A 25,611-nucleotide genomic window follows, 5' to 3' on the forward strand; every position below is an offset into this window, starting at 1 on the left:
CATCTGCCACTTATCTGCCCATTTGACCATCCCGTCCTCTCCTGTTTTAACAATACCCCCGCCTACACTATAGAAGCACTTTTTTTGAAGTGTAGTCACTGTTGTAAGGTAAGAAATGCAGCAACTAACTTGTGCACAGCAAGATCCCACAAACAGCAATGAGATGAATGATCAGCTAATCTGTTTTTAGTGATAGCAGTTGAGAGATATACATTGGCCCAGGAGAGTGGAGGGAGCCCCCTTAGATAAAGAAAAGGTCTCTGAAAATTCAGTTCCAACAAGCAACAAAATACCTGTAAAAGGCTTCCCATCATCGATGCTAAACCAGCCATTCCAACACATACAGCACCGAACAACAGGCCTAAAAGCAAATTCAGGACAGAATGATGAGCTTGACTGTGAAGTGGAACTCTAACCAAACACAACATCAAGTTGCATTAATATAGCACCTTCAACAAAGTAAGACATCCCAAGGTGCTTCACAGGAGTGTTAACAAACAAGCCACATAAGGAGAAATTAGGACATATGACCAAAAGCTTGGTCAAAGAGGTACATTTTAAGGAGTGTCTCTAAGGAGGAGAGAGAAGCAAAGAAGGTGAAGAGGTTTATGGAGGGAATTCCAGGGTTACAACCCAGGCAGCTGAAGGCAAAGCCATCAATGGGGAAGCGATTAAAATCGGGGATGATCAAGAGGCCAGAATTGGAGAAGCACAGAGATCTCAGAGGGTTGTATAGGTGGAGAAGGTTACAGAAATAGGGATGGGTGAGGACATGGAGGGATTTGAAAACAAGAGTGGGTATTTTAAAATCGAGGTGTTGTCAGGTTGGGAGCCGACGTAGGTTAATGAGCACAGGATGAAGGTGAACTGCACTTGCCACAAGTTAGGATGCGGGTGTCAGAGTTGTGAATTAGTTTAAGTTTTTGAATGGTGGTAGGTGGGAGGGCATTGGGATAGCCAAGTCTAGAGGTAATGCTATCCCAAGTTTCAACAAACACTAGAAATTTGGAAAGGGACATTTTTGTTAACTTCTGGGGTATTTGGACAAGTGGTGGAGGAAGAATATTTTCTTGGGAAATGTTTGTTTACGACCTTTGCCAGATCAAATAAAAACTCTTTCAGAAGGCCTATTCTTCAAATAGGAATTTAACAATAAGTTCCATTAATTTAACAATTGAAATAAAGCAAACGAAAATAAGTATTGCTTGACAAAACTCCAAGAGCCAGTTAGGTGTCGTTATATTTATCAGCAAAATTCTTCATTGCAATGTCCCTGGGAATGTTTAGGAGCTTGAGCCCCAATAATCCCTTTTCATTGGTTGAAATGCAGAACTGATGAGCTCTGAAAAACATCCTTTCCATCCAGCGATCAAAGGCTTCTGATCAAAAGAAAACGTAGAAATTTTGGCATGTGTTGAAACACTGATCAACCATCTCCACGCTCCACACGACCCCACCCTGCTTATGTCACTGTTGGACAAGTGTAGGGTGTCACTGGGACATTTGTCCATTGGGGACGGGGTGTATCACCTATCAGGATTTGGGATCCTCACCATCTGCTGTGTAGGGTCATAGGATTACCCCTTTAATTAAGTGACCCTGCCCTAATAGATTTTCTATTAAAGAGAGTCATATTCATTGAATCTCCAAAACACAGCGGAGAAGGAGACCATTCAGACCGAAACATATTCTTGCGTTAGCCCTTTGAATTAGCCACCTCATTTGATCATTTAATGGCCCAAGCTTTCCAGCCTCCAGATTGTCAGAGACTGGATGTACGATTGAGAGTTTTGAATTAGTTTAAGTTTTTGAATGGCGGTAGGTGGGAGGGCAATGGGATGGCCAAGTCTAGAGGTAATGTTATCCCAAGTTTCAACAAACACTAGAAATTTGGAAAGGGATATTTTTGTTAACTTCTGGGGTATTTGGACAATTTGGTAGAGGAAGTCCTGACATGGTGACCTACGTGGTAATTGCCTGCTAAGTTTCAACTTCTGCTGGGCAATTCCCTGGCTCCCCATGACCCTTCACGAATGTCTCCAACTCTGAATTAGAGTCTGAGACTTGGGACAGTTCCAAGGTACTTACCTGGATAGTCACACAGGAAATGTTAAACAAATTAAAACCTAGTCTTGCTCCAGTGTAAATACAGTCAACAACTGGGCATCCACAGCTCTCTGGAATAGAGAATTCCAAAGATTCATAACCTGCTGAGTGATGAACTTTCTCCACATCTTAGTCCTAAATGGCTGACCCCTTATTCTGTGACTGCGGCAATGCGATCTAGATTCCCCAGACATGGGTAGATATTTTCTCAGGATCTACCCTGTCAAACCCCTTAAGTTTTTTTATAATTTTCAATTAAATCACCTCTCATTCTTCAGAACTCCATGAAATAGAGACCTAATCTACTCTATCATTTTCAGTTTGACTGAACCAAAGCACGGCGTGTTTTTTTGGTTTGATCTTGCACAAGAGGGTGGCAAGTTACCAAATTAAGAAGACAGGTGACTTACTCAGAGCTCTGGAAATCCAAGACAGCTCCTTCTCAGAAAGGGTTGTGAAATGAGGCTTGATGAGGTCTTCCACTGTTACAGCAGCAAGTGCGTTAATGCTGGATGACACTGTGCTGCAGTGGGGGAAGTTAAAAGGCACCATTGTTATGAGACATTCGTATAGTCATTCCTTCGCGAAGCAAGTTTTTATTAGCGTATTAAGCTGAGTATAAATTAAACCAATGCATCAGTCGACAAGCCAAGAGTTTAAGTTGACAAGCTCTCCAGCACTTGTGCCCACGTTCAAAATGATGCTTTAAAGATAAAGTTTGATTTGATTTGACCAAGTGCCTGTTCTACTGTCCCAACCTACCTTAATGTCCCACTATACGCACAGGCCACAAAGAGACCTGGCAGCCCCGGGTAACCTCCCAGAATGTCCAGCACCATGTAAGGCAGCAACTAAATAACACAACCAACAGGTAAACTATACAGTTATACACCATACAGATACATATATAGGCAATTTTACAACAGGTAATGTACAGGACTAAGTATATGTCTAACTACTTATATAGATGAGCGGTTAAACCACAGCCCCGTTTGCCCTCTCAGGAACATGCAAAAGATCCCACGGCCGCTATTTTGATGACGAGCAGAGATGTTATCCCCAGTGTCCTGGCCAACACTCATCCCTCAATCAACATCACTAAGAACAGGCTATCTGGTCATTATCACGTTGCTGTTTGTGGGAGCCTGCTGTGTACAAACTGGCTGCCGCATTTTGCATTTCAAGAGTGACCACACTTCAAAAGTATTTCATTGGCTGTAAAGCACTTTGGGGCATCGTGAGGTTGTGAAAGTCGCTATATTAATGCAGTGGTAAAAGCAAAATACTGCGGATGCTGGAAGTCTGAAACAAAAACAGAAAATGCTGGAAAAACTCAACGGGTCTGACAGCATCTGTGGAGAGAGAAACAGAGTTAACGTTTCGAGTGCGTATGACTCTTCTTCAGAGCCTTTCTTTCTTTAGGTAATACACCACAGGTAACATTCAGGCATTGTAGGTATGCATATTGATATGTAGGTAAGCTACAGATCTATACAAAGCTAATACACTACAGATAATACATATGTTAATATAATACAAATTATATACAATCACTTTCAACATTGTTTTGAAAAATAGGATCTGCATGCAAGGATAGGGAAATAAAAGGTCAGGGAAATGAATTTGAGTTACAGATCAGCCATAGTCTGATTGAATGGTGGAACAGGCTCATGTTGAATGGCCTTTAAGTTTCTAATTGAGGCTGTGTGCACTTGCATTATATATTAGTAATAAACATATAACTGTTACACGACATGACTGAGTTCCTATCAGATACTTGAAATATGTTTTCTAAGACAAAACTCAGGTTGGAAATGGGGTGGTGTATTTCTGGATATTTTTAATTGTTTGTGGGATCTGATCATCCTTAATACCCCTAGAAAAGGAAGTGATGAGCCACCTTTTTGAATAAACTGAGCGGGGTGTGCCCAGTCATTTCAGAGGGCAGTTAATAGTCAACTTGCTGTGGGTTGGGAGTCACATCTGGGTCTGGATCTGGTAAAAACAGCCGATTTCCTTCCCTTAAGGGCATTCTTACCACAATCCAGTAGCTTCATGGTCAAAATTACTGAGAGTAGCTTTTTATCGCACATTTATTTAATTAAGTGAATTTAAACCCCCCCCAACTGCTGTGGCAGAATTTGGACTCATGTCTCTGAATCATTGGTCCAAGCCTCTGGAGTTTTAGTCCAATAACATTTTTTTTCTTTATTCTTTCATGAGATGTGGGCGCCTCTGGCAAGGCCAGTGTATGTTGCCCATCCCTAATTACCCTTGAACTGAGTGGCCTACTAAGCATTTCAGAGGACAGTTAAGAGTCAACTACATTACTGGGGCTCTGGAGTCACATTTCTTTTTCATTCTTTCATGGGATGTGGGTGTCGCTGGCTGGGCCCAGCATCTATTGCCCATCCCTAGTTGCCCTTGAGAAGGTGGTGCTGAGCTGCCTTCTTGAACCGCTGCAGTCCATGTGGCGTAGGTACACCCACCGTGCAGTTAGGGAGGGAGTTTCAGGATTTTGACCCAGCGACAGTGAAGGAACGGCGATATATTTCCAAGTCAGGATGGTGAGTGGCTTGGAGGGAAACTTGCAGGTGGTGGTGCTCCCATCTATCTACTGCCCTTGTCCTTTTAGGTGGTAGAGGTCATGGATTTGGAAGGTGCTGTTGAAGGATGTGGGTAAGGAGGGCGGATTTCTTTCTCTAAAAGATGTTAGTGAACCAGGTGGGTTTTTATGACCATTGATGATAGTTTCATGGTCACCATTACTGAGGCTAGCTTTCAATTCCAGATTTATTAATCCACTGAATTTAAATTCCATGGTGGGATTTGAACCCAAGGCCTCAGAGCATTAACCTGGGTCTCTGGGTGACATCACCAATATGCCACTATCTCCCTCATGCATAAAAACTTTGCAACCCCTTCTATGCAGCGATTGGGCACACCTTATTTGGCACACACTATGCTAACCTCAGGAAAGTGGGAATGACCCATGGCGACAGAGGTCTGTGCACTGAAAGGCTTATCAAAGTCACATTCGCAGCCTCTCACAATAAGCTGGTACACCTGAGAAACACCAATTTACGTGGTTTGTAACAACATACTCTGGGAAGATTTTGAACTTATTTTTGGATTTCTTTGGCCATCCAAAATGTTTTTGTGGCCAATGGAATACCTTTTGAATTGTAGTGACTTTTGTAATGTAGGAAATGCAGCAGCCAATTTAAACACTGCACGCTCCTACAAACAGCAATGAGTTAAATAGCATCACAGGAATTGCTTGATGAGAAAGGTCTACTCTGCTTCCCTTTAACCACCCTGGTACTCCAATGGTACAGAGATAACGGAGTTCTTGACTAAAGCGACCCACCAGTATAAAAGACCGGATAAACTATTTTAGTGATGTTGGTCAAAGGATAACTCTTGGCCTGGGCACCATGGTGAACTTCTCCACTCTCCTTGAAACAGCGGCCAACTATCCACCTGAAAGACCCATAGGGCATTGGTTTAGCTTTTCATCGGAAGGCCAGCACCCTCTGACAACGCAGCATTGCCTTCCTGAAACATCAGCCTAGATTATGTCATCATATCGCTGCAGAAAAGTTTGTAGCTTTAACCTCCTGACTCAGAGGTGGAAATACATTGAGCTGACTAATTTTAGTGCAGTTTGCATTACAGTGTGGTCCCCTGACGAACTGTATAAAATAGCGAATGATCAGTAAATGACCGAGTGGTGTACCTGATCTGGGGCTTTAACCTTCCCAGAAGTCCATGGATCACAATCATGGTAGAGAGAGTACATGCACAGTCCTGACAGTACTGTAAACACAAGGATGATCCACAGTCCAATGAGGTTCATGTAAAGGGCTCTGAAACAGAGCAAAATAAAGTTTCAAATGTCAACCGGCCGAAAGATCTGATTTGTGTTTTACATTTTCTCATCACAATGGGCTAAAATTGCAGCTGGCGAGCGGTTTGACTGAAATAAAATCCACTGCTCACTGCCAGGGGTAGTTAGTGCTGCTCCTCAGGCTAATCACTGTCACTGCTGTGGGCCAGGATTTTATGGCTCCTCCAGCCCTGAGGGATATTGTGGTTGCGCCAGATGGAATGGAGATTTAAATGGCTTGTCACATCTGTCGGTGGGGCGGCACACCACGGTGGGACCATAAACTCCTGGCCGCGATTTGTACTCTCTCGCAGACCTTCAATAGGAAGCTGGGTTGGTTCTTGGCTGGTTTCACAACCTCAGGGTGTCGCAAGGTTGTTTATATCAAATGAAGCGCTTTTGAAGTGTAGGCACTATTGTCGGATAGGAACCAGGGCAGCCATTTTATGCACAGCAAGCTCCCACAAACAGCAATGGGATAGTGGCCAGGTCGTCTGTTTTAGTGATGGTGACTGAGGAATAAATATTGGCCAGGGCATCAGGGAGAACTGCCCCCTGCTCTTCTTCAGATCGTGACATGGGATCTTGTACATCCACCTGAGAGGGAAGACATGTCTTCATCTGAAAGGCAGAATCTTCGATATTGCAGCGCAGGGAATGTCAAGAGTTAAAAGTCATAAATAGTTTGAGGTTATATAAAAGATGTATGGTGGTTGGTTAGCTTAGATGGCTAGAGTGTGATGTAAAATAACGCCAATAGTGTGGGTTCAATGCCCAATTAGGCTGCGGTAGTTCATGGAGGTCTGCCTCTTTACTTACCCCAAGCCTGACATGGAGTGGTTCCCCTCAAGCTATAAAACCAATTGTCTCTCTGAAATCGAGGAAGATGCCTCTGGCCAATAACCCACCAATATAAAACAGGTAAGCCTAGCAATGCCATGGGGATTGAACTCAATCATCCACCATAATTGCAATAGAAGATCAGCCAAATCATCTTCTCTCCAAAATGAAACTTTACAACATTGATGTTTTGCCAATGTAGGAATGGATATTACTTTCTTGACTTGGAGTTTCCTCTTCCTCCAAAATTTTTAGGTGGTCAGCTAGTGATTTAATAGCACAATTTCAACAACAGCCTCCACTTATATGACACCGTTAATGTAATAAAAAATACCTTCCCAAGGTGCTTTACAGGACCATAATGAGGCAAAATTTGACGATGAGTTGCATAAGGCATTAGGACAGGTGACCAAATGCTGGTCAAAAAGGGAGGATTTAAGGAGTGTCTTAAAAGAAGAGAGAGGGGAGAGAGGCGGAGTGGTTTAGGGGAATTTCAGAACTTAGGGACCAGGCAACTGAAGGCACAGGCTCCAGTGGTGGAGCAATTAATATCGTGGATGCTCAGAAGACCTGATTTGGAGGAGTGCAGAGATCTCGCAGGTTTGTAGGGCCGGAGCAGATTGCAAAGGTAGGGAGGGGCCGAGGACATGGAGGGCTTTGGAAAACAAGGATGAGCATTTAAAAATTGAGGCATTGCCAGATTTTGGTTAGTTCCGAGATTAAAATTACAAAGTAACACTCACGCTTTGGCTTGAGTTCTTGTCTTGCAGGAGATGTATCTCTGAACCTGAGCCTGATTCACTCCGTAGACTCCTGTCCATGTGAAAGTGCCTCCTATTACAATCGTCCAAAAGGTATGTCTGTAGGATGGGTTGGGGCTAAAACTGTACACAGTGGTTGGTCATTAAATTACAAAGCACGTTGGTGAAACATCCAGAGAAAAGTTTTTTCCCCCCGGTTGTGGGGGGGAAGTGCAGGAACGGGTGCGGGCAGGCGCACCTCCGATTGGCGCCCCCCAATTGGGGGGCGCACCGCCATTTTACGTCGGTGGGCCAATTAAGACCCACCCAGCGTGACCTATGCTAGGAAGGGCAGGTGGGGGGGGAGGTTTCCATTAGCCGAGAGAGCGCTGTTTGGCGCATGCGCACAAAAGAGTGCATTGATCTCCCTGAGGCTAAGCGCTGCCTCAGGGAGATCAGCTCCAAATGAAAAAGAATTAAACAAATGATAGCAAGATTTCCCTTACATGTCCCCTCATGTGACACTGTCACATGAGTTGGGTCATGTCCGTCACTTTTACTGAAACCTTTACTAAATATTTAAATACCCTCATGAGACCTCATCCTGCCTGTGGATGAGGTTTCATGCTTTCTCTAATGCCCTTAAGGTTGGACGGGCAGGTCCATTAATAATGTTAGTTACTTTTTAAGTGGTCTCAATTGGCCGTTGACAGGTCGGCGGGCGGACAGCTGATTCGGCTGCGTCCCCGCCGACCTGGAAATGGAGATGACGCGGGGTGACATCGGGAGCTCCACCCGACATCATCCCGCGTCATTTTGCGCGTCGGCGAGTGGGCCCTGCCCCCCCCGCTCGCCAACCGGAAGATCCTGCACCCGCGCCCCCCCCGGCCCCGGTCACTTTAGAATGCATACCTTTGTTAGAACTTACTTCCAGAAGTTGAGTCTTCCCCCATTCTCAGCAGCATTCAGTACGTTACTGATGCCCCCGTTCAGTAGCATTGCTCGAACAAGGACTGCCTCAAGCCCAATCACCATGATTACAATCTGAAACACATCTGTCCAAACAACAGCCTTGAGACCTCCCTAAAACAAAGAGAATAAAGCACCATAAATCAGCAATAGGAGTCAGCCTTAGTTCAGTGGGTAGTCCCCTTGCCTCTGAATCAGAAGATTGCGGGTTCACGTCTCGCTCCCAGAGCCCATGCAACTTAGGCTGATGCACCCGGCATGTGACTGAGGCAGTGCTGCACTGTCAGAGGTGCCGTTTTCAGGTGAGACGTTACCCTGTCTGCCCTCTCAGGCCGTCATGAAAGGTTCCACTGTAAAATTTGAAGGGCAGGTCAATGTTTATCCCTCAACCAACGTCAATCATTATCTCATTGCTGTTTCTGGAACATTGCTGTGCGCAAATTGACTGCCTCATGTCTTCCATTACAAAAGTGACTACACTTTAAAAACATTTGACTGGCTGTCAAGTGCTTTGAGATAACCAAACTGAGCTCAGCTGAGCTACAGTTAACAGCCGAGTACAGAAACAGGCCATTTGGTGCTTTATATCTACCCTGGTGCTGTTGTCAACAAAGACCATTCCCACCATCCTCCTCATTCCCCAGAGCTTTTCCTCTTAAAGCCACATTCTTGGTTTTTAAAAAAAAATAATTGATGAACTCTGTTTCAGCAAAGGCTCCTGGCTAAGAATACCACATTCTAGCCTTATTCCACGTAAAGCCATATTGGGCAGGATTTTTCATCCAGGCGGGTGGGCTGGGTGGGAGCGGGCAGGGGGCAGGCGCAGAGCCCATCGCCACCCCCCATAATCGGTTCCACGCCGCCATTTTATGCGGGCGGGCCAATTAAGGTCTGTCCAGTGTAATACGCAACTGGTAGCACTCAGCACTGCCTGTGCAGGTGGGGGGTGGGGGCGGAGGAGGAGGGAGAGCCTGAGTGTGAACGAGCACAGCAATCGCCCTGAGCGACAGCTCCGTGCCTCAGGGAGATTGAATGGATAGTAAAAGCTTGTGGGCTTGTCGCCTGCCCGCCGAACTCAAGGTTGGACAGGCAGCATTTACAAGTGCTTCAATTCGTTTCTTAACGGCTTTCATAGGCCGTTCACGTTTCAGCGGGTGCACAGCCAACAGCGCGCAACGATGTCGGGACGCCCGCCAAACATCATCGCGCGTCCTTTTACGCATCGGGCCCGCCCCCAAACACCGACCGGAAAATTCTAAAGCAAAAACAGAATTACCTGGAAAAACTCAGCAGGTCTGGCAGCATCGGCGGAGAAGAAAAGAGTTGACGTTTTGAGTCCTCATGACCCTTCAACAGAACTGAGTAAAAGACCGGAAAATTCTGCCCATTATCTATAAATATCCTTTTGAATTCTTTTTAATGATTGCCTTAACCCTGTGCCCTCTCATTGCTAGCTTTACCAACCTGATTATCTTAGCTTACCAAGGTGCAGTAGAAAGTGCAGACCACTCCAGTTGAGACAATAGAGCCCCAGAGATTGAAATTTGTCACTAAAAGCAAGAAAATAAGATACCTGTGAATCATCAGGAGATAAAGCTATGGCTTAACTGACAAATGATGGGGCAGAAAAGTAATACAGACCTTGATTTAATGCCAATGCTGGAGCATAAATAACAATTCCTGTGTAGAAAATCTGAAATAAATGATACATAATTCATATAACCAAGGGCTGACTTCAAAAGCCATTGAAATTAAAGAAAGGGAAAAATAGAGAAAGGGACAGAGAGGGAGAAATAGAATAAGAGGCAGAGAGGACAAGGGAAAGAGAGAGGAAACAAGAAATAGGGAGAGGAGAGAAAGAGAGGACAGAAAGAGAGAAATAAAGGGGAGTGATAGTCAGACTGAGAGAAAGAAAGAGAAAGAGTGAGACTTTCTGAGGTCAGTTATGAGGCACATTTTGAAATTGTGGCCATTATGCCTTGGGAAAGGTTTGGGAGGCGATTTGCCACATGCAATGCAACCATAATATTTATATTTAGCAAAATGAAAACTTATTTAATCAAGTTTACTGACACAAATTCTGGTTTAAATGCTACAAAACACATCAGCATGCAAAATGGAATGCATTGTTAAAACTCAAATAAATGAAACTGCTTCAAAATATGTTGAAAGTGATTCAAAAGGACATAGACTAGTTGGTGGAGCGGGCAGATAGATGGCAAATGAAGTTCAATGCAGAGAATTGTGAGGTCATGCATTTTGGTAGGAAGAACATGTAGAGACGTTATAAAATAAGAAGAACAATTCTTGAGGGGGTGCAGGAGCAGAGGGACCTGGGTGTATATGTGCTTACATCATTAAAGGTGTCAGGACAGGTGGAGACAGATGGACATCGCTGTGGTATTATGCATTGCTGGGGCAACATGTAGTGTCACAGGCTGGTAGGACATGTTAATGTTAGCAATTGCCCACATGAGGAGTTCCCAGCCATCACTGAGAAGCGAAGAGCTCCAGGAAGGGAACTGGATATAAGCTTGAAATGTAAAATCTTACAGGGAATCATAGGATGGTCACAACACAGAAAGAAGACAGAATCAGAATCACAGGATTGTTACAGCACAGAAGAAGGCCAGTCAGCCCATCTTGTCTGTACTGGCTCTCCAAATGAGCATTATGACTTAGTGCCATTGCTCTGCCTTTTCCCCATACCCCTGCATATTGTTTCTATTCAAATTATCATCCTATGCCCTCTTGAATACCTCGCTTGAACCTGCCTCCACCACACTTCCAGGCAGTGCATTCCAGACCCAAACCCATTCGCTGTGTGAAAAAGCTTTTTCTCACATCACATTTGCTTCTATTGCAAATCATTTTAAATCTGTGCCCCCTCATTCTTGATCCTTTTCCAGTTTCTCCCTACTTAATCTGTCCAGCCCCCTCACAATTTTGAACACCTCAATCAAATCTCCCCTTAGCCTTCTCCTCCCCAAGGAGAACAGTCCCAACCTCTCCAATCTATCTTCATAGCTGAAGTTTCTCATCCCTGGAACCATTATTGTAAACGCCTTCTGCACTCTTTCCAATGCACTCATATCTTTCCTATAGTGTGGCACCCAGAACTGTACACAATACCCCAGCTGAGGTCTAACTAGTGTCTTATATAAGTTCAGCATAACCTCCCTGCTCTTGTACTCAATGCCCCTATTTATTAAAGCCGAGGATACTGTGTGCTTTATTAACTACCCTCCCCACCTGTCCTGCCACCTTTAACGATTTATGCACATGTACATCCAGGTCCCTCTACTCCTGCACCCCCTTAAGAATCGTACCCCTTATTTTATATTGTCTCTCCACGTTCTTCCTACCAAAATGCACGACCTCACACTTCTCCGCATTGAACTTCATCTGCCATCTATCTGCCCACTCCACCAACTTGTCTCTGTCCTTTTGAAGTTCTAAACTTTCCTCCTCACAGTTTACAATGCTTCCAAGTTTCCTATAATCCACAAACTTAGAAATTATTTTTGACATTTGGCGCATTGAGTTTATGCTGTACAAAAAGAGCGGAATAGGGCTAATTGGAAAGTTCTTTCAAAGAGCTTGCATAAAGATGATGGGCCAAATGGCTTCCTTGCGTTGAAAACTGTCAATGCCTTAATAATTACATTGTTAAGGTCCAATGGCAATCACTTTGTTAAATGGCAATTATATTGGAAAGGTTTAATGGTGGTTATATTGTTGAGGCAATTGGACTGTTAAACAGGTGATGGGTATTGGCCCACCTGTAAATGAGGACAGCTTCTGTTAATTTATAGACTTCTGTTAATTTGTTCCCCATTGTTATTGGTTTAACTAAAAGAGAATATAAATGGGAACAGCTGGAACACTGAGGGGAGGTGATGGGGGATCTGGGAGAGTCTGTTACTTTTCTTTTCACTTTCACTTTTCTTGGAAATAAACCAGTTTGAAGGCCTCAGACTCATTCTTCCTCAACATACAATTAATGGAACTAACAGGAACCTCTCTGATTCTGAGAAGGGTGTGAGAATCAGTGAGGGGAGTGAACTCGGAGCATTGAATTACACCTTCTAATAGCTGGATACAGGATACCACTGGAGAAACCAGTGCAGCAAACACTGAGTTGATAATTTCGTTGAAGAACAGTGCAAGACAGACAGAGGCCAGGAAGAGGCATTCACGTAGAACACAATTCACGGCCAAATAATTAATCCAAGCTTTATATCAAAACTATAAAGACAGCTCAACATCACGAGTGGCCCGCTGCCAGGGATGGTGATTCGATTATATTTTAATGTTACAGATTGTTTACTGTGGAATCTGTCACTCAGAACTAATGTTTTTTTGGTTATTGCAACAATAAATTAGACAGTAGGAGTTCCACACATTTTAATTGGATACTTACTGTTTGAATCATAAACAATATCGTCCCACATAAACGGACCCATCTATTGAACCGCAACTCCAGGTACTGAAAATCAAAGAGCCACAGGTGAAGTTTGGGTCTAAATCTAATTTCTAAAACTAGCCCATCGTGAAGAGGCATCTTTAGCGCCCCCACCCCCCCCAGCAACTCCCACCCCCCAAGAGCGGCAGGAGTGCCAGGGCCAATTTCGAAACACTCTTCGCTTAACTGGCTGAGTGCAGCTCCAAAAACACTCAAGAAGTTTGAAACCATCCAGGACAAAACACCATGCTTGATCAGCACTCCATTCACCACCTTAAATTTTCAACTTCTTCACCACCGACACATAGTCTAAGTCAGGATGGTGAGTGACTTGCAGGGCAACTTCCAGGTGGCGGTGTTCCCATCTATCTGCTGCCCTTGCCCTTCTAGATGGTCATGGTCATGGGTTTGGAAGGTGCTGTCTAAGGAGCCTTGGTGAACTCCTGCAGTGCATCTTGTAGATGGTACACACTGCTGCTACTGTGTGTCGGTGATGGAGAGAGTGAATGTTTGTGGATGGGGTGCCAATCAAGCGGGGCTGCTTTGTCCTGGACGGTGTCAAGCTTCTTGAGTGTTGTGGGAGCTGCACTCATCCAGGCAAGTGGGGAGTATTCCATCACACTCCTGACTTGTGCCTTGTAGATGGTGGACAGGCATTGGGGAGTCAGGAGGTGAGTTACTCGTCACATGATTCCTAATCTCTGACCTGCTCTTGTAGCCACAGTATTTATAATGCTAGTCCGGTTCAGTTTCTGGTCAATGGTAGCCCCCAGGATGTTGATAGTGGGGGATTCAGTGATGGTAATGCCATTGAACATCAAGGGGTGATGGTAGGATTCTCTCTTGTTGGAGATGGTCATTGCCTGACACTTCAGTGGCATGAATGTTACTTGCCACTTCTCAGCCCAAGCCTGGATATTATCCCAGACACCAACACCATCGCTGGGCAGGACAGACCCAGCAGAGGTGGCGGCACAGTAGTGTACAGTCAGAAGGCAGTCCGGATGCCATGAAGTCTCAACATGGACTGCTTCAGTATCTGAGGAGTCACAAATGGTGCTGAACACTGTGCAATCATCAGCGAACATCCCCACTTCTGACCTTATGATGGAAGGAAGGTCATTGATGAAGCAGCTGAAGATGGTTGGGCCAAGGACACTACCCTGAGGAACTCCTGCATTGATGTCCTGGAGCTGAGATGACTGACCTCCAACAATCATAACCATCTTCCTTTGTGCTAGGTATGACTTCAACCAGGGAAAGTTTTCCCCCTGATTCCCATTGATTCCAGTTTTGCTCGGGCTCCTAGATGCCACACTCAGTCAAATGCTGCCTTGATGCCAAGGGCAGTCACTCTCACCTCACCTCGGGAGTTCAGCTCTTTTGTCCATGTTTGAACCAAGGCTGTAATGAGGTCAGGAGCTGAGTGACCCTGGCGGAACCCAAACTGGGCGTCAGTGAGCAGGTTATTGCTAAGCAAGTGCCGCTTGATAGCACTGTTGATGACCCCTTCCATTACTTTACTGATGATCGACAGTAGATTGATGGGCCGGTAATTGGCCGGGTTGGATTTGTCCTGCTTTTTGTGTACAGGACATAGCTGGGCAATTTTCCACATAGCTGGGTAGATGCCAGTGTTGTAGCTGTACTGGAACAGCTTGGCTAGGGGCGCAGCAAGTTCTGGAGCACAAGTCTCCAGTACTATTGCCAGAATATTGTCAGGGTCCATAGCCTTTGCGGTATCCAGTGTCTTCAGCCGTTTCTTGATATCACATGGAGTGAATCAGATTGGATGAAGACTGGCATCTGTGATGCTGGGGACCTCTGGAGGAGGCTAAGATGGATCATCCCCTTGGCACTTCTGGCTGAAGATTGTAACAATGCTTATCTTTTGCACTAATGTGTTGGGCGGACAGGGATATTTGTGGAGCCTCCTCCAGTGAGTTGTTTAATTGTCTACCATCATTCATGACTGGATGTGGCACGACTGCAGAGTTTAGATCTGATCCTTTGGTTTTGTGATCGCTTAGCCCTGTCTATCACTTGCTGCTCCTGTTGTTTGGCATACAAATAGTCCTGTGTTGTAGCTTCACCAGGTTGACACCTCATTTTTGGGTGGTGCTGCTCCTGGCATGACCTCCTGCACTCTTCATTGAACCAGGGTTGATCCCCTGGCTTGATGGTAATGGTAGAGGGGGGGATATGCCGGGTCATGAGGTTACAGATTGTGCTCAAGTACAATTCTGCTGCTGCTGATGGCCCACAGTGCCTCATGGATGCCCAGTCTTGAGTTGCTAGATCTGCCCCCCATCCCCCGCACCCCCATCCCCAATGCTATTTCCTGGGAGGTGCTGGTGATCTCAAGCCTGTAGAGAACTGGCAGGAAATCTCGGAGGTGAGGGCCATGCTGAAGTGATAGGGAAGAGCCACCAAGGAGAAGGCTGCCCCGAAGAGATAGACCTGAGCAGGGGTCCCGGGCACGGTCACTGCCGAGTTGAAGCTGGTGGTGAGGCTGAGAGCCACGGGCTGGGCTCCCAGTTGGCTATAGCCATCAGATAATGGCTCGGATTTGGCTCCCATCTGCCCAACACTGTATAATAAACCCCGACCATCGCGGAGAGCTGCAGAGACCCAGCAAAGACCAGGTAATCCCAGGCAGTGAAGGAGCTCCGAGTGTCGGAGCTGGACATCCTTCAGGAGCTGCAGCTCCCGGCTCTGCACCTACCTGAGGGAGCGTTAACCTGCTCAACACTTTGTACAAGTGATGCCAGCTTCCACTGCTGTACTTTCACAACCTTATGGTTGGAAAGTAATTGGAATTGTTGAAGGGTTGTTATGAAACATCTCCCCTATGGGCAGACAAAACAAGAAGCTGGACTTAAATAAAAAGAGAACCTCCGCAGATTTAAAATAAGGGCAATAAAATTGTTCAAATTAAAAACGCAAAGAGCCTCAGGGAACCAGTTTGTTCTCCTCAGAGTAGAGAAGGTTGAGGGGAAATTTAACAGAGGTGCTCAAAATCACGAAGGCTTCTGGCAGAGTAAATCAGGAGAAACCACTGTCTCCAATGGCCGGAGGGTCAGTAACCAGTGGACACAGATTTAAGCTGACTGGCCAAAAGAGGTGACGCGAGGAAATGTTTTTATTACCCAGCGAGTTCTGATCTGGAATGTGCTGCCCGAAAGGGCGGTGGAAGCAGATTCAACAGTAACTTCCAAAAGGGGATTGGATAAATATTTGAAAAGGTAAAATTGGCTGGCCTAGGGGAAAAATCGGGGGAAGGGGGAGGGGGTGGGGGGAGTGGGTCTAACTGGACAACTCAAAGAGCCTGTGCAGGCCAAATGGGCCCCTTTCTGTGCGGCATCATTCTATGATTGTTTAATTTTACAGCACGGAAGGAAACCATTGGGCCCATCGTGCCTGTGCTGGCTCCTTGACAGAGCTACCCAATTAGCCCCAATCCCCCACCCGTTCACTATAAATAACACTTCATGAGAATGCAAGTGGTCGCTTTCTTTCATCTGTCCTATGGCTTAATGTCTGGAGTTGTCAGCTCTACAGCAGATCTTTAACAATTGGGTTAAACTCTAAACATTAACCTGTCTTCTCACTTTGCAAATGATGACGACCTGTTGTTTATTTCCTGTGGTTTTCCTTTTCCTTTTGTATTGAGGAAAAGCTTTCCCATAGATTAATTTTATGAATGATTATTACACTTTCGAACCCCGGTTAAAAAAAAGAATTAAAGCTGGGTTTGTTTTTTTGTTTGACTAGGTACAAACAAAACGTTTTATTTCAAATATCTTGATGCAAGTTGCGAACAAGGTTTGAAAGGAGTTTCCATCAGTGTGTCGCTGCTGAGTTAGAGTAGAGCAGATTAAAGAGAGCATTTACATTGTACCTGTCACACCTTCAGGAAATGCCATGTCATTTCAATGAGGTGATTCTGAAATGTAGTCGCTATTGTCATTTAAAAAAATGCAGGGTTATAGTGAGAGGGTGGGTGACTGAGACTAGCTGATGTGCTCTTGCAAGGGAGCGGGTGAGAGCTCGCAGGCTGAATGGCCTCCTTCTGTGGTGTAACTATTTGAGAATTTTATGCAGGAAATGTGGGTTCCTGAGATTGTGAAAGGCACTAAAGAAATGTATGCCCACTTTCCATCTTTTCATCCTTTCTTCCCTCCCTCCTTCTCCCTCTTTCCAGAATAAGTCGGTCTGTACAAGGGAACAAGCAGAGCTCAGCTCTGATCAAACTCTTGATGCCCTATCTCTCCAAGCCAAACACATCACAGGTAAAGGGCTCTTTACAAAGCATTTCCTACCAGGTCGCATGTGGGGCATGTTGGAACGTTGATGCGCGGGATCAATGAGGAATAGGGACACAGCATTGGTGCTGTCAAAACCCAGCCAGCTGCCCTCTCCAGAAAGAAGTGGGGGTGGGGGGCGGGGGAGTAAAGACAGACGGACAGGGAGAGACGGTGAATTGTCTTTCTGTTTAGGAGCTTCAGTGACTGTGTAAGAACAACATTGAGGGTTAGAAGGAGGCTGTGAGTTGCAAGAGGTTCCTCTTTTTGCTGTGTTTTAGATAACTGGAGGGCAAAGCTTTGAGGTAATTAGCAAATGAATCAGAGAGGAGATGAGTATTTCAAAGCAAAATTACACAGTGAGTTGTTGTGATCTGGAAGGCGCTGCCTGAAAGGGCGGTGGAAGCAGATTCAATAATAACTTTCAAAAGGGAATTGGATAAATACTTGAAGGAAAGATTTGCAGGAGCTGTGGGGGAAAAAACGGAGGGAGTGGGACTAATTGGATACCTCCTTCAAAAGAACCAGCACCAGCATGATGGGCCAAATGGCCTCTCCCTGTGGCATATGATTCTCTGAATTCTTCTCCCTCCAACCATCCTTCCCTCCTTTGTCTCCTTTTATCCCTCCCTCCTGCCTTCACAGAATCACTGAATCACAGTGCAGAAGAGGCCCTTCGGCCCATCGAGTCTGCACTGACATGTGAGAAACACCTGACCTACCTACCTAATCCCATTTACCAGCACTTGGCCCATAGCCTTGAATGTTATGACGTGCCAAGTGCTCATCCAGGTACTTTTTAAAGGATGTGAGGCAACCCGCCTCCACCACCCTCCCAGGCAGCGCATTCCAGACCTTCACCACCCTCTAAGTAAAAAAGTTTTTCCTCACATCCCCCCTAAACCTCCTGCCCCTCACCTTGAACTTATGCCCCCTTGTGACTGAACCTTCAACTAAGGGGAACAGCTGCTCCCTATCCACCCTGTCCATGCCCCTCATAATCTTGTACACCTCGATCAGGTCGCCCCTCAGTCTTCTCTGCTCCAATGAAAACAACCCAAGTCTATCCAACCTCTCTTCATAACTTAAATGTTTCATCCTAGGCAACATCTTGGTGAATCTCCTCTGCACCACCTCCAGTGCAATCACATCCTTCCTATAATGTGGTGACCAGAACTGCACACAGTACTCCAGCTGTGGCCTCGCCAAGGTTCTATACAACTCCAACATGACCTCCCTACTTTTGTAATCTATGCCTCGATTGATTCTTTCAATTTCTTCAATTTGATTTAAAATTGTTGAATCGGCTGTCCTCAGTATTCTGTTATCTGATGATGCTGCTGTCCTCCAATGTATTTGGAATGTTCTAGAAAGCATAAACACTGATTGGGGTTTGTGGAGAGGTCCATAGAATTTGGCGACTTCTCCTAAAGCAATATGGAGGGGGGGATCAGAGGAATGCTGGGCACCAGGATTTATAAATTGCCATTTGAATGATTCGAAAAGTGTTGTTCACTCCTCGGTAGTTACAGGTGAAAGGGTCACCTAGCTGAAACATCGGGTTGAAATTTCACAGCCCCACAGAAGTGGGTTAGGAGGAGGAATTGGGAGCAAAGTTGGAAAATAGAGCACTGGGTCTGTTACCCAATAAACCCCTGTCGTTGAGCAGTCTTGCTGGATGTAGTGGTTGGTAGGGGCACTGAGGGTGGCGGGGGGTAAGGTGGTGGTGGCAGTGTGGCAGAGGCTACCTGCCCAGTAGCTGTTGGTATTAAATGATCCAACTGGGAGATCTTTGATGGTGCAGCCAGGGCCTCCTCGAAGGCAGACAAAACTCTGACTGAGCCCAGAGACCGGCAGGCAACAGGGGACAGCCTCCTGTGACAGGCCAGGTTGCCATCGATGCCTCCACTCAATCAACCCAGCGTTGAGTCACTGGGATACGATGGCCATAGCCATGGCTGCAAGCCACCCCATGGAGAGTTTCCCCTCTGCTATGATGGCCTAACAGCTGTGGCCATGCAGGGTTTTTATTTTTTTTCCCAATGCTGCAGAGCCACCTCCATCTCGAGGCTTCTTCTCAATCTCCCACCTGCTATAAGCCAACATATTATTTACTTTTTGAATGTACAATCACTTCTTAACTGTGTAACAGTTTCTTTATTTCTTTTATATTAATTAATGTAGACTGGTTGTGGTGTAACCCTGTGCGTGGAGTCTATCTCATGATGGTAACAAGGAGCATCGAGGTATAAGAAGAACACAGAACCAAGGTATATCTAAAGAACAGAACTGAACTGCACTGTGGGCTCAAAACACAAAGAATGATGGTTAACTTAGACAAGTCAAGGCCTTGTCAGAATCAGCAAGTTCTGCAAAAATGACTTAACCTGTAGGAGGGCTGGTACCAGGGAAGATAAACAGACTGAGCTTCGTTAAGGGGCAATAAATGTGCTGCCTTCTCCCAGTTCTGGAGATTGATAACGGTGTTGGAGGTAACAACGTGGAGTCAAGCTGGTGACAGTACCTTTAGTGTGACCTACAAAGGGGGCCTAGCCAAGGTACATCTGCAGAAAGCACGGAGATGCACAGTGATGTAATTAAAAACCAAGTAAATGGACGAAAAGCAGGTTTTGCCTTAGATGGCACAGGCCCATAGCAAAACAGTTAACAAGAGGCCACGGAGCTGCCTTTGCTGTGGCGGTGAGAGCAATTTGGTCAGTTGCTCAGAAAACGCACACGGAGAATTCGTCATCAGATTGACCACCGAGACGGACTCCGGTTTGCATGGAAGCTAAGCAACTGGAACTATCATGAGTATGTACTGCTGCTTAGTGGTTTAATAAAAGTGTATCACCTTTGGTGAAATTTCATCCAAGTTGTTGTGTGCTGTTGATATCCAAGACAAGAACCTTTAGACCAGGTAGGGGCAGCACTCACCTCTCCCAGGGGATGTTGAGTGGACAGCACCTCTCACTTCCCTGGTCCGTCTGCCATCCTTAATTGGATGGGACTCCCAGAGGCAGGTTCTTAACTGGCCACCTCTGGGAAGATTGCAACCAACCTCCCACGATGACCACTCCCAGGGATCCTGGTCCAGAATTGAGCCTGAATTTGGGAGTGTAACCCAACTGGGAAAATCCGGCCCATTAACTCTGTTTCTCCCTCCACAGGTACTGACTGACCTGCTGAGTATTCCCAGCATCTTCTGTTTTTGTTATGGAAGAACATAACCGCTGGCTACATAATGGAAAATGTTTAAAATCTAGGGCTTCTGATTTGGAAATGACACTACCCAGATTTTAAACAGGAGAAGGGGACTCTTAAGGCCAGAACCTTCCGATACCACCACCGGTGATGGGTTTCCCTGCGGTGGGGTCGGCGAGCCATTCAAATCTCCATTCACATCGGTGGGATCGGAAGATCCTACCGGCCTGAGGGGCTGGAAAATTCCGGCCTAACAGTCTAAAGGAAAGTGTGCTGTCCCTGTTGAAGTTTAGCAAGAACCCGCAAGACAAACCCTGTTCATCTTTCACTCTCCCTATACCTACCCTCCCCCTCTACATTTCGGATTTGATTGACAATAAGGAGTGCCTATGCGTGTACATGTTGGAGAGGTAGGTATCTCTTAAAAGAGGAAACCAGCATGTGTGTTCAGAAGAGAGTTTGAGAAAAAGGATAGATTACAGCAGCTGCTTTGCTTGAGCAAACGTGGAGGTGGGCAGGTCGGCTAATAACTCTTGATCCCTGGGTTCCCGCCTTTGGACTCAACGGCAAAGTGGGGAGGCAGCTGGTGCGCACTCAAAGCCTGTGCCTGTTGGAACTGACCTCTGCCGGGAACCTTGAATACTTTTACAGGGCACAGTCGAGGGAGAATGATAGATGGACTTCCTTGACTCCTGACGACACCTTGGAAAGGTTAATGAGACATCGATGGGGAACTGCAGCTGTAAGTGTTTTTTTTTACGCACAACCACGGCTTTTCCCTTAAGTGAGGAACAGTGAATACAAAATTCAGCGACTGTCAGTCTTTATTGAGAATTCTGTCAGGTTATATCATTGGAATCATATGCATTCAAATGAGTTGCAATAATATTAAACAACAGCAAATCTTGAAAGTGCAAACAGGCTTAAACCTAATGATGAGCATAAAACAGTCAACATTCTGAATGGATACTGTTGTTCAATTATTGATATGGGAATCTAAACAATGTGCTTCAGCCAAGCAAAGATATCCAACATAAGAGCAATGGGGTACATCCTGATTTTGTGTGACAGGGTAAAACAGGCCTTAGTGGGTCAGCAGCCATTTTATATCTCTCCGCATTTGTAATTCCATTGAAGTCAATATATGGAAGATCCTATGGCACTACTCAAAGAAGGAGAGGGGAGTTCTCCCTGGTGCCCTGGCCAATATATATCCTTGAGCCAACATTGCAAACACAAATTATCTGATCATAATCAGATTGCTGTTTGTGGGATCTTCCTGTGTGCAAATTAGCTACCACAACAGTGACTGAACTTCAGAAAGTACTTCATTGGCTGTGAAGTGTTTCATGATGTCCTGAGGTTGTGAAAGACACTGTGGAAATGTAATTTCTTTCTTTCTTCTGAAGCTCAAAGCCTCTCCAGGAAAGAGTAATCACTAGCTTGGTCAGAGAGGCGGGTTTTAAGAATGGTTTGCAAGGGTGAGCTGGACAGGTAGAGAGGCAGATGTTTATGTCAGAGACAGAAGGGAAAACCTCATTTACCATTTTCCTCAGTACTGTTGCTGCTGAGTCTGCTTAATTATCTATACTGGTTGGCCTCCCAAATTTCTTAATGTAGGCTTTTTTTATTCATTCATGGGATGTGGGTGCTACTGGCTAGGTCAGCATATGTTGCCCATCCCGAATTGCCCTCGAGAAGGTGGTGGTGAGCTGCCTTCTTGAACCGCTGCAGTCCATGTGGTGTACGGTCACCCACAGTGCTGTTAGGGAGGGAGTTCCAGGATTTTGACCCAGCGACATTGAAGGAACAACGATATATTTCCAAGTCAGGATGGTGAGTGGCTTGGGGGGATCTACCAGGTGGTGGTGTTCCCATCTATCTGCTGCCCTTGTTCTTCTAGATGGTAGCGGTCATGGGTTTGGAAGGTGCTGTCTAAGGCACCTTGGTGAGTTCCTGCAGTGCATCTTGTAGATGGTACACACACTGCTGCTACTGTGCATCTGTGTTGGAGGGAGTGAAAGTTTGTGGGTCTGGTGCCAATCAAGTGGGCTGCTTTGACTTGGATTGTGTTGAGCTTCTTGAGCGTTGGACCTGCACTCATCCAGGTAAATGGAGAGTATTCCATCACACTCCTGACTTGTGCCTTGTAGATGGTGGACAGGTTTTGGGGAGTCAGGAGATGAGTTACTCGCCGCAGGATTCCTAGCCTCTGACCTGCTCTTGTAGCCACAGTCTGTATATGGCTAGTCCAGTTCAGTTTCTGATGAATGGTAACTCCCAGGATGTTGATAGTGGGGGATCCAGTGATGATAATGCCATTGAATGTCAAGGGGCGATGGTTCGATTCTATCTTGTTGGAGATGGTCATTGCCTGACACTTGTGTGGTGCGAATGTTACTGGCCACTTCTCAGCCCAAGCCTGGATATTGCCCAGGTCTTGCTGCATTTGGACATGGACTGCTTCAGTATCTGAGGAGTTGCGAATGACACTGAATATTATGCAATCATCAGCGAACATTCCCACTTCTGACCTTATGATGGAAGGAAGGTCATTGATGAAGCAGCTGAAGATGTTTAGGCCTCGGACACTACCCTGAGGAACTCCTGCAGCGATGTCCTGGAACTGTGGTGATTGACCTCCAACAACCACAAACATCTTCCTTTGTGCTGGGTATGAGCCCAACCAGCGAAGAGTTTTCCCCCTGATTACCATTGACTCCAGTTTTACTAGGGCTTCTTGATGCCACACTGGGTCAAATACTGCCTTAATGTCAAGGGCAGATTATGTTGGTTGAAGTGCTTGTTTGGAAAGCTTGGACAACATACATCAGTCAGCTCAAAGCACTGGAGAAGTGCCACCAGTGGCGCCTTTGCGAGATCCCCAAATCCGGTGGCAAGTTAAACAGTCCAACAGCAGTGTCCCCTCCCAAGCCAACTTGGTGAGCACCGAGGCGCTAGTCACTCAAAACCAGCTCCACTGGTCATGTTGGTCCTATGCCTGACACCAGGCTCCTGAAGCAACTGGTCTACTCTGAACTCAGTCATGGCAGGAGGCTCCCAGGAGGACATTGGAATCGCTTTAGGGATGTCCTCAAAGCATCCCTGAAGAGGTCAAACATCCCCGCCGACTCATGGGAGTCCCTGGCTTGTGACCGACCAAAATGGGGAAGGTTCATTCAGGAAGGCAGAGAACACATTCTCTGGGACCGTGCAAAGACGAAGTTGAATTGTCGGAGCGAGCGCACCAACCTCCAAACAAGCCCCATCTACCCAACCCTTCAAGCATGAACTGCCCCACAAGTGGCAGATCATGCATTGGACCTATCAGCCACCCCAGAATGTATTGAACCAGAGTGGAAGCAAGTCATCCTCGCTCCCGAGGAACTGCCTAAGAAGAAGCGGAAACTGTCACGTTACCATGTCAGTAAAGAGAAGCATTTAAAGAGCTGATCAGCGATCACATATCAGGATGGAATCCTGCTGATTTGAGGGTTTACTGAATGCGACCGTTTTAATTACTTGGACTATTGGCAATCTGGTATAACCCTCCCCCTCACCTGGCTCTTACCTCATAGCTGCTGGTGACACCAAGCCTGTAGAACACCGGCAGAAAGACCTCGGCACTGATAATCACCACCAACATATAAGCAATGGCAAAGTAGCTGTTGACAGCCCCAAAGTGATATGTATCATACGGGGCCCCCAGCACTGTCACTGCAGACATGAAGCTGGCAGTGAGGCTGAGAGCCACCGGCACAGAGCTCATTTGCCAGCTTCCCAGGAGAAAATCTTCGGACGTCTGCTGTCCTCTTCCCACCACCGCATGGTAGATCCCCACCAGGGCCGAGATCAGCAGGATCGCAACAAAAACCACGTAGTCCCAGGTACCGAAACTGCCAGAAACAAGAGGTGCAGGCATATTTCAGAACTTCCTCACCTCAGCTCAGAGCTTCGCCACAGATCTGTGCTACCTATCCACAACTGCAGTAAGGGGAAACATTGAAGGGGCATCAACCTCCAAACCTGGTACCAAGTTAATGTCAAACCAATCTTACATGCTTCCTGTTTACCCATCTCTCAGGCTGAGTTTGTAAGAGGTGTCCCACACGTTAACCATTAAAGATCATGGTTAACCGGGAAGCACGATTTTTAAATCTGCACATAGAAGTTCATTAACCTTCATACTGCATTTGAAAGATGGTCAGCCTTCAGAAAGAAAGATAATTTTTTAGCTCACTAATTGAGAAGATGCGAGCAAAGGACAAATCTGTGGCAACTGGAATGAGTTGAATTCATCCAGTTTTTTTGTACCCTTCCTCCACCAACACTGGTGGGAATTGCTTCATTTGCAGCTATTGTAGCATATTGTGGAAGGCAGAAATAAAGAGAGGAGGAGAGAAAGAATGGTAGAAAGAAAGAAATATAGAAAGATAGGAAGGAAGGATGGGAAGGAGGGAGGGAGGAAATGATCAATGGGCTCTGAATTCCCTCCTGGGCCTTGGTCAAATGGCCATTATTCCTGTGTGAGTGTGTTGGAAGGGTTATTCAGTCACAGGGTGAGGGTGAGGGGTGTGTCACGTCCACCAGCCACCATCAGTGATCGGGAACAGCAGCTATGGCCATATAGCCCCTCCCTAATCTAGGGGCCCAGAGACTAAATTCGGCCAGCTCAACATTGGCCACGGAGTAGAATCTGGGACTTCCCCAGCCTGTGATTCACTGAACAAGCTCACTGAGCCACACAGTTAGCTTCTGCAGTTAACTTTGGCAGAAAAGTCCTCAGTAATGTTTTACTGAAACGCTGTTGTCTCAATAATTATCTCCCTCAACGAAAGCAACTTTCCAAGCTGACATTCTCACGCTCCCTCTTGACACTGACCTTCAGTTACGCAATCAATTTTTAAAAGATTGACTCAGTAACAGCGGTCCTCGGAGAGATATTAATTCTAGCCTCCCCTGCTTGAAAGAAATACGTGATTTGTTATCCCTGTTACCGAACTGTCGTTGAAGCATTAAACTACAGAAGGATTTCTAAAAACAAAAACAGAAATTCCTGGAAAAACTCAGCAGGTCTGGCAGCATCGGCGGAGA

The 25,611-nt window shown here is 45.9% G+C and overlaps 1 protein-coding gene across 1 annotated transcript in view; it reads right to left on the reverse strand.

The window, feature by feature from the left end:
* Nucleotides 1-24,439, reverse strand: part of LOC144696808 (sodium-coupled monocarboxylate transporter 1-like) — a 39,521-nt gene extending 15,082 nt beyond the window's left edge. The window contains exons 1-10 of the mRNA XM_078568556.1: nt 24,089-24,439; nt 12,968-13,033; nt 10,186-10,237; nt 10,027-10,094; nt 8,504-8,658; nt 7,579-7,719; nt 5,846-5,975; nt 2,869-2,957; nt 2,517-2,629; nt 294-361 (exon numbers count right to left, since the gene is read on the reverse strand). Coding sequence (XP_078424682.1) covers nt 294-361; nt 2,517-2,629; nt 2,869-2,957; nt 5,846-5,975; nt 7,579-7,719; nt 8,504-8,658; nt 10,027-10,094; nt 10,186-10,237; nt 12,968-13,033; nt 24,089-24,439 — 1,233 coding nt within the window. The remainder of the gene's footprint in view (nt 1-293; nt 362-2,516; nt 2,630-2,868; nt 2,958-5,845; nt 5,976-7,578; nt 7,720-8,503; nt 8,659-10,026; nt 10,095-10,185; nt 10,238-12,967; nt 13,034-24,088) is intronic.
* Between the last annotated feature and the right edge of the window lie 1,172 nt (nt 24,440-25,611).

Source organism: Cetorhinus maximus, chromosome 22 (assembly GCF_964194155.1).
Source record: "Cetorhinus maximus chromosome 22, sCetMax3.hap1.1, whole genome shotgun sequence".
Classification (NCBI taxonomy): Eukaryota; Metazoa; Chordata; class Chondrichthyes; order Lamniformes; family Cetorhinidae; genus Cetorhinus; species Cetorhinus maximus.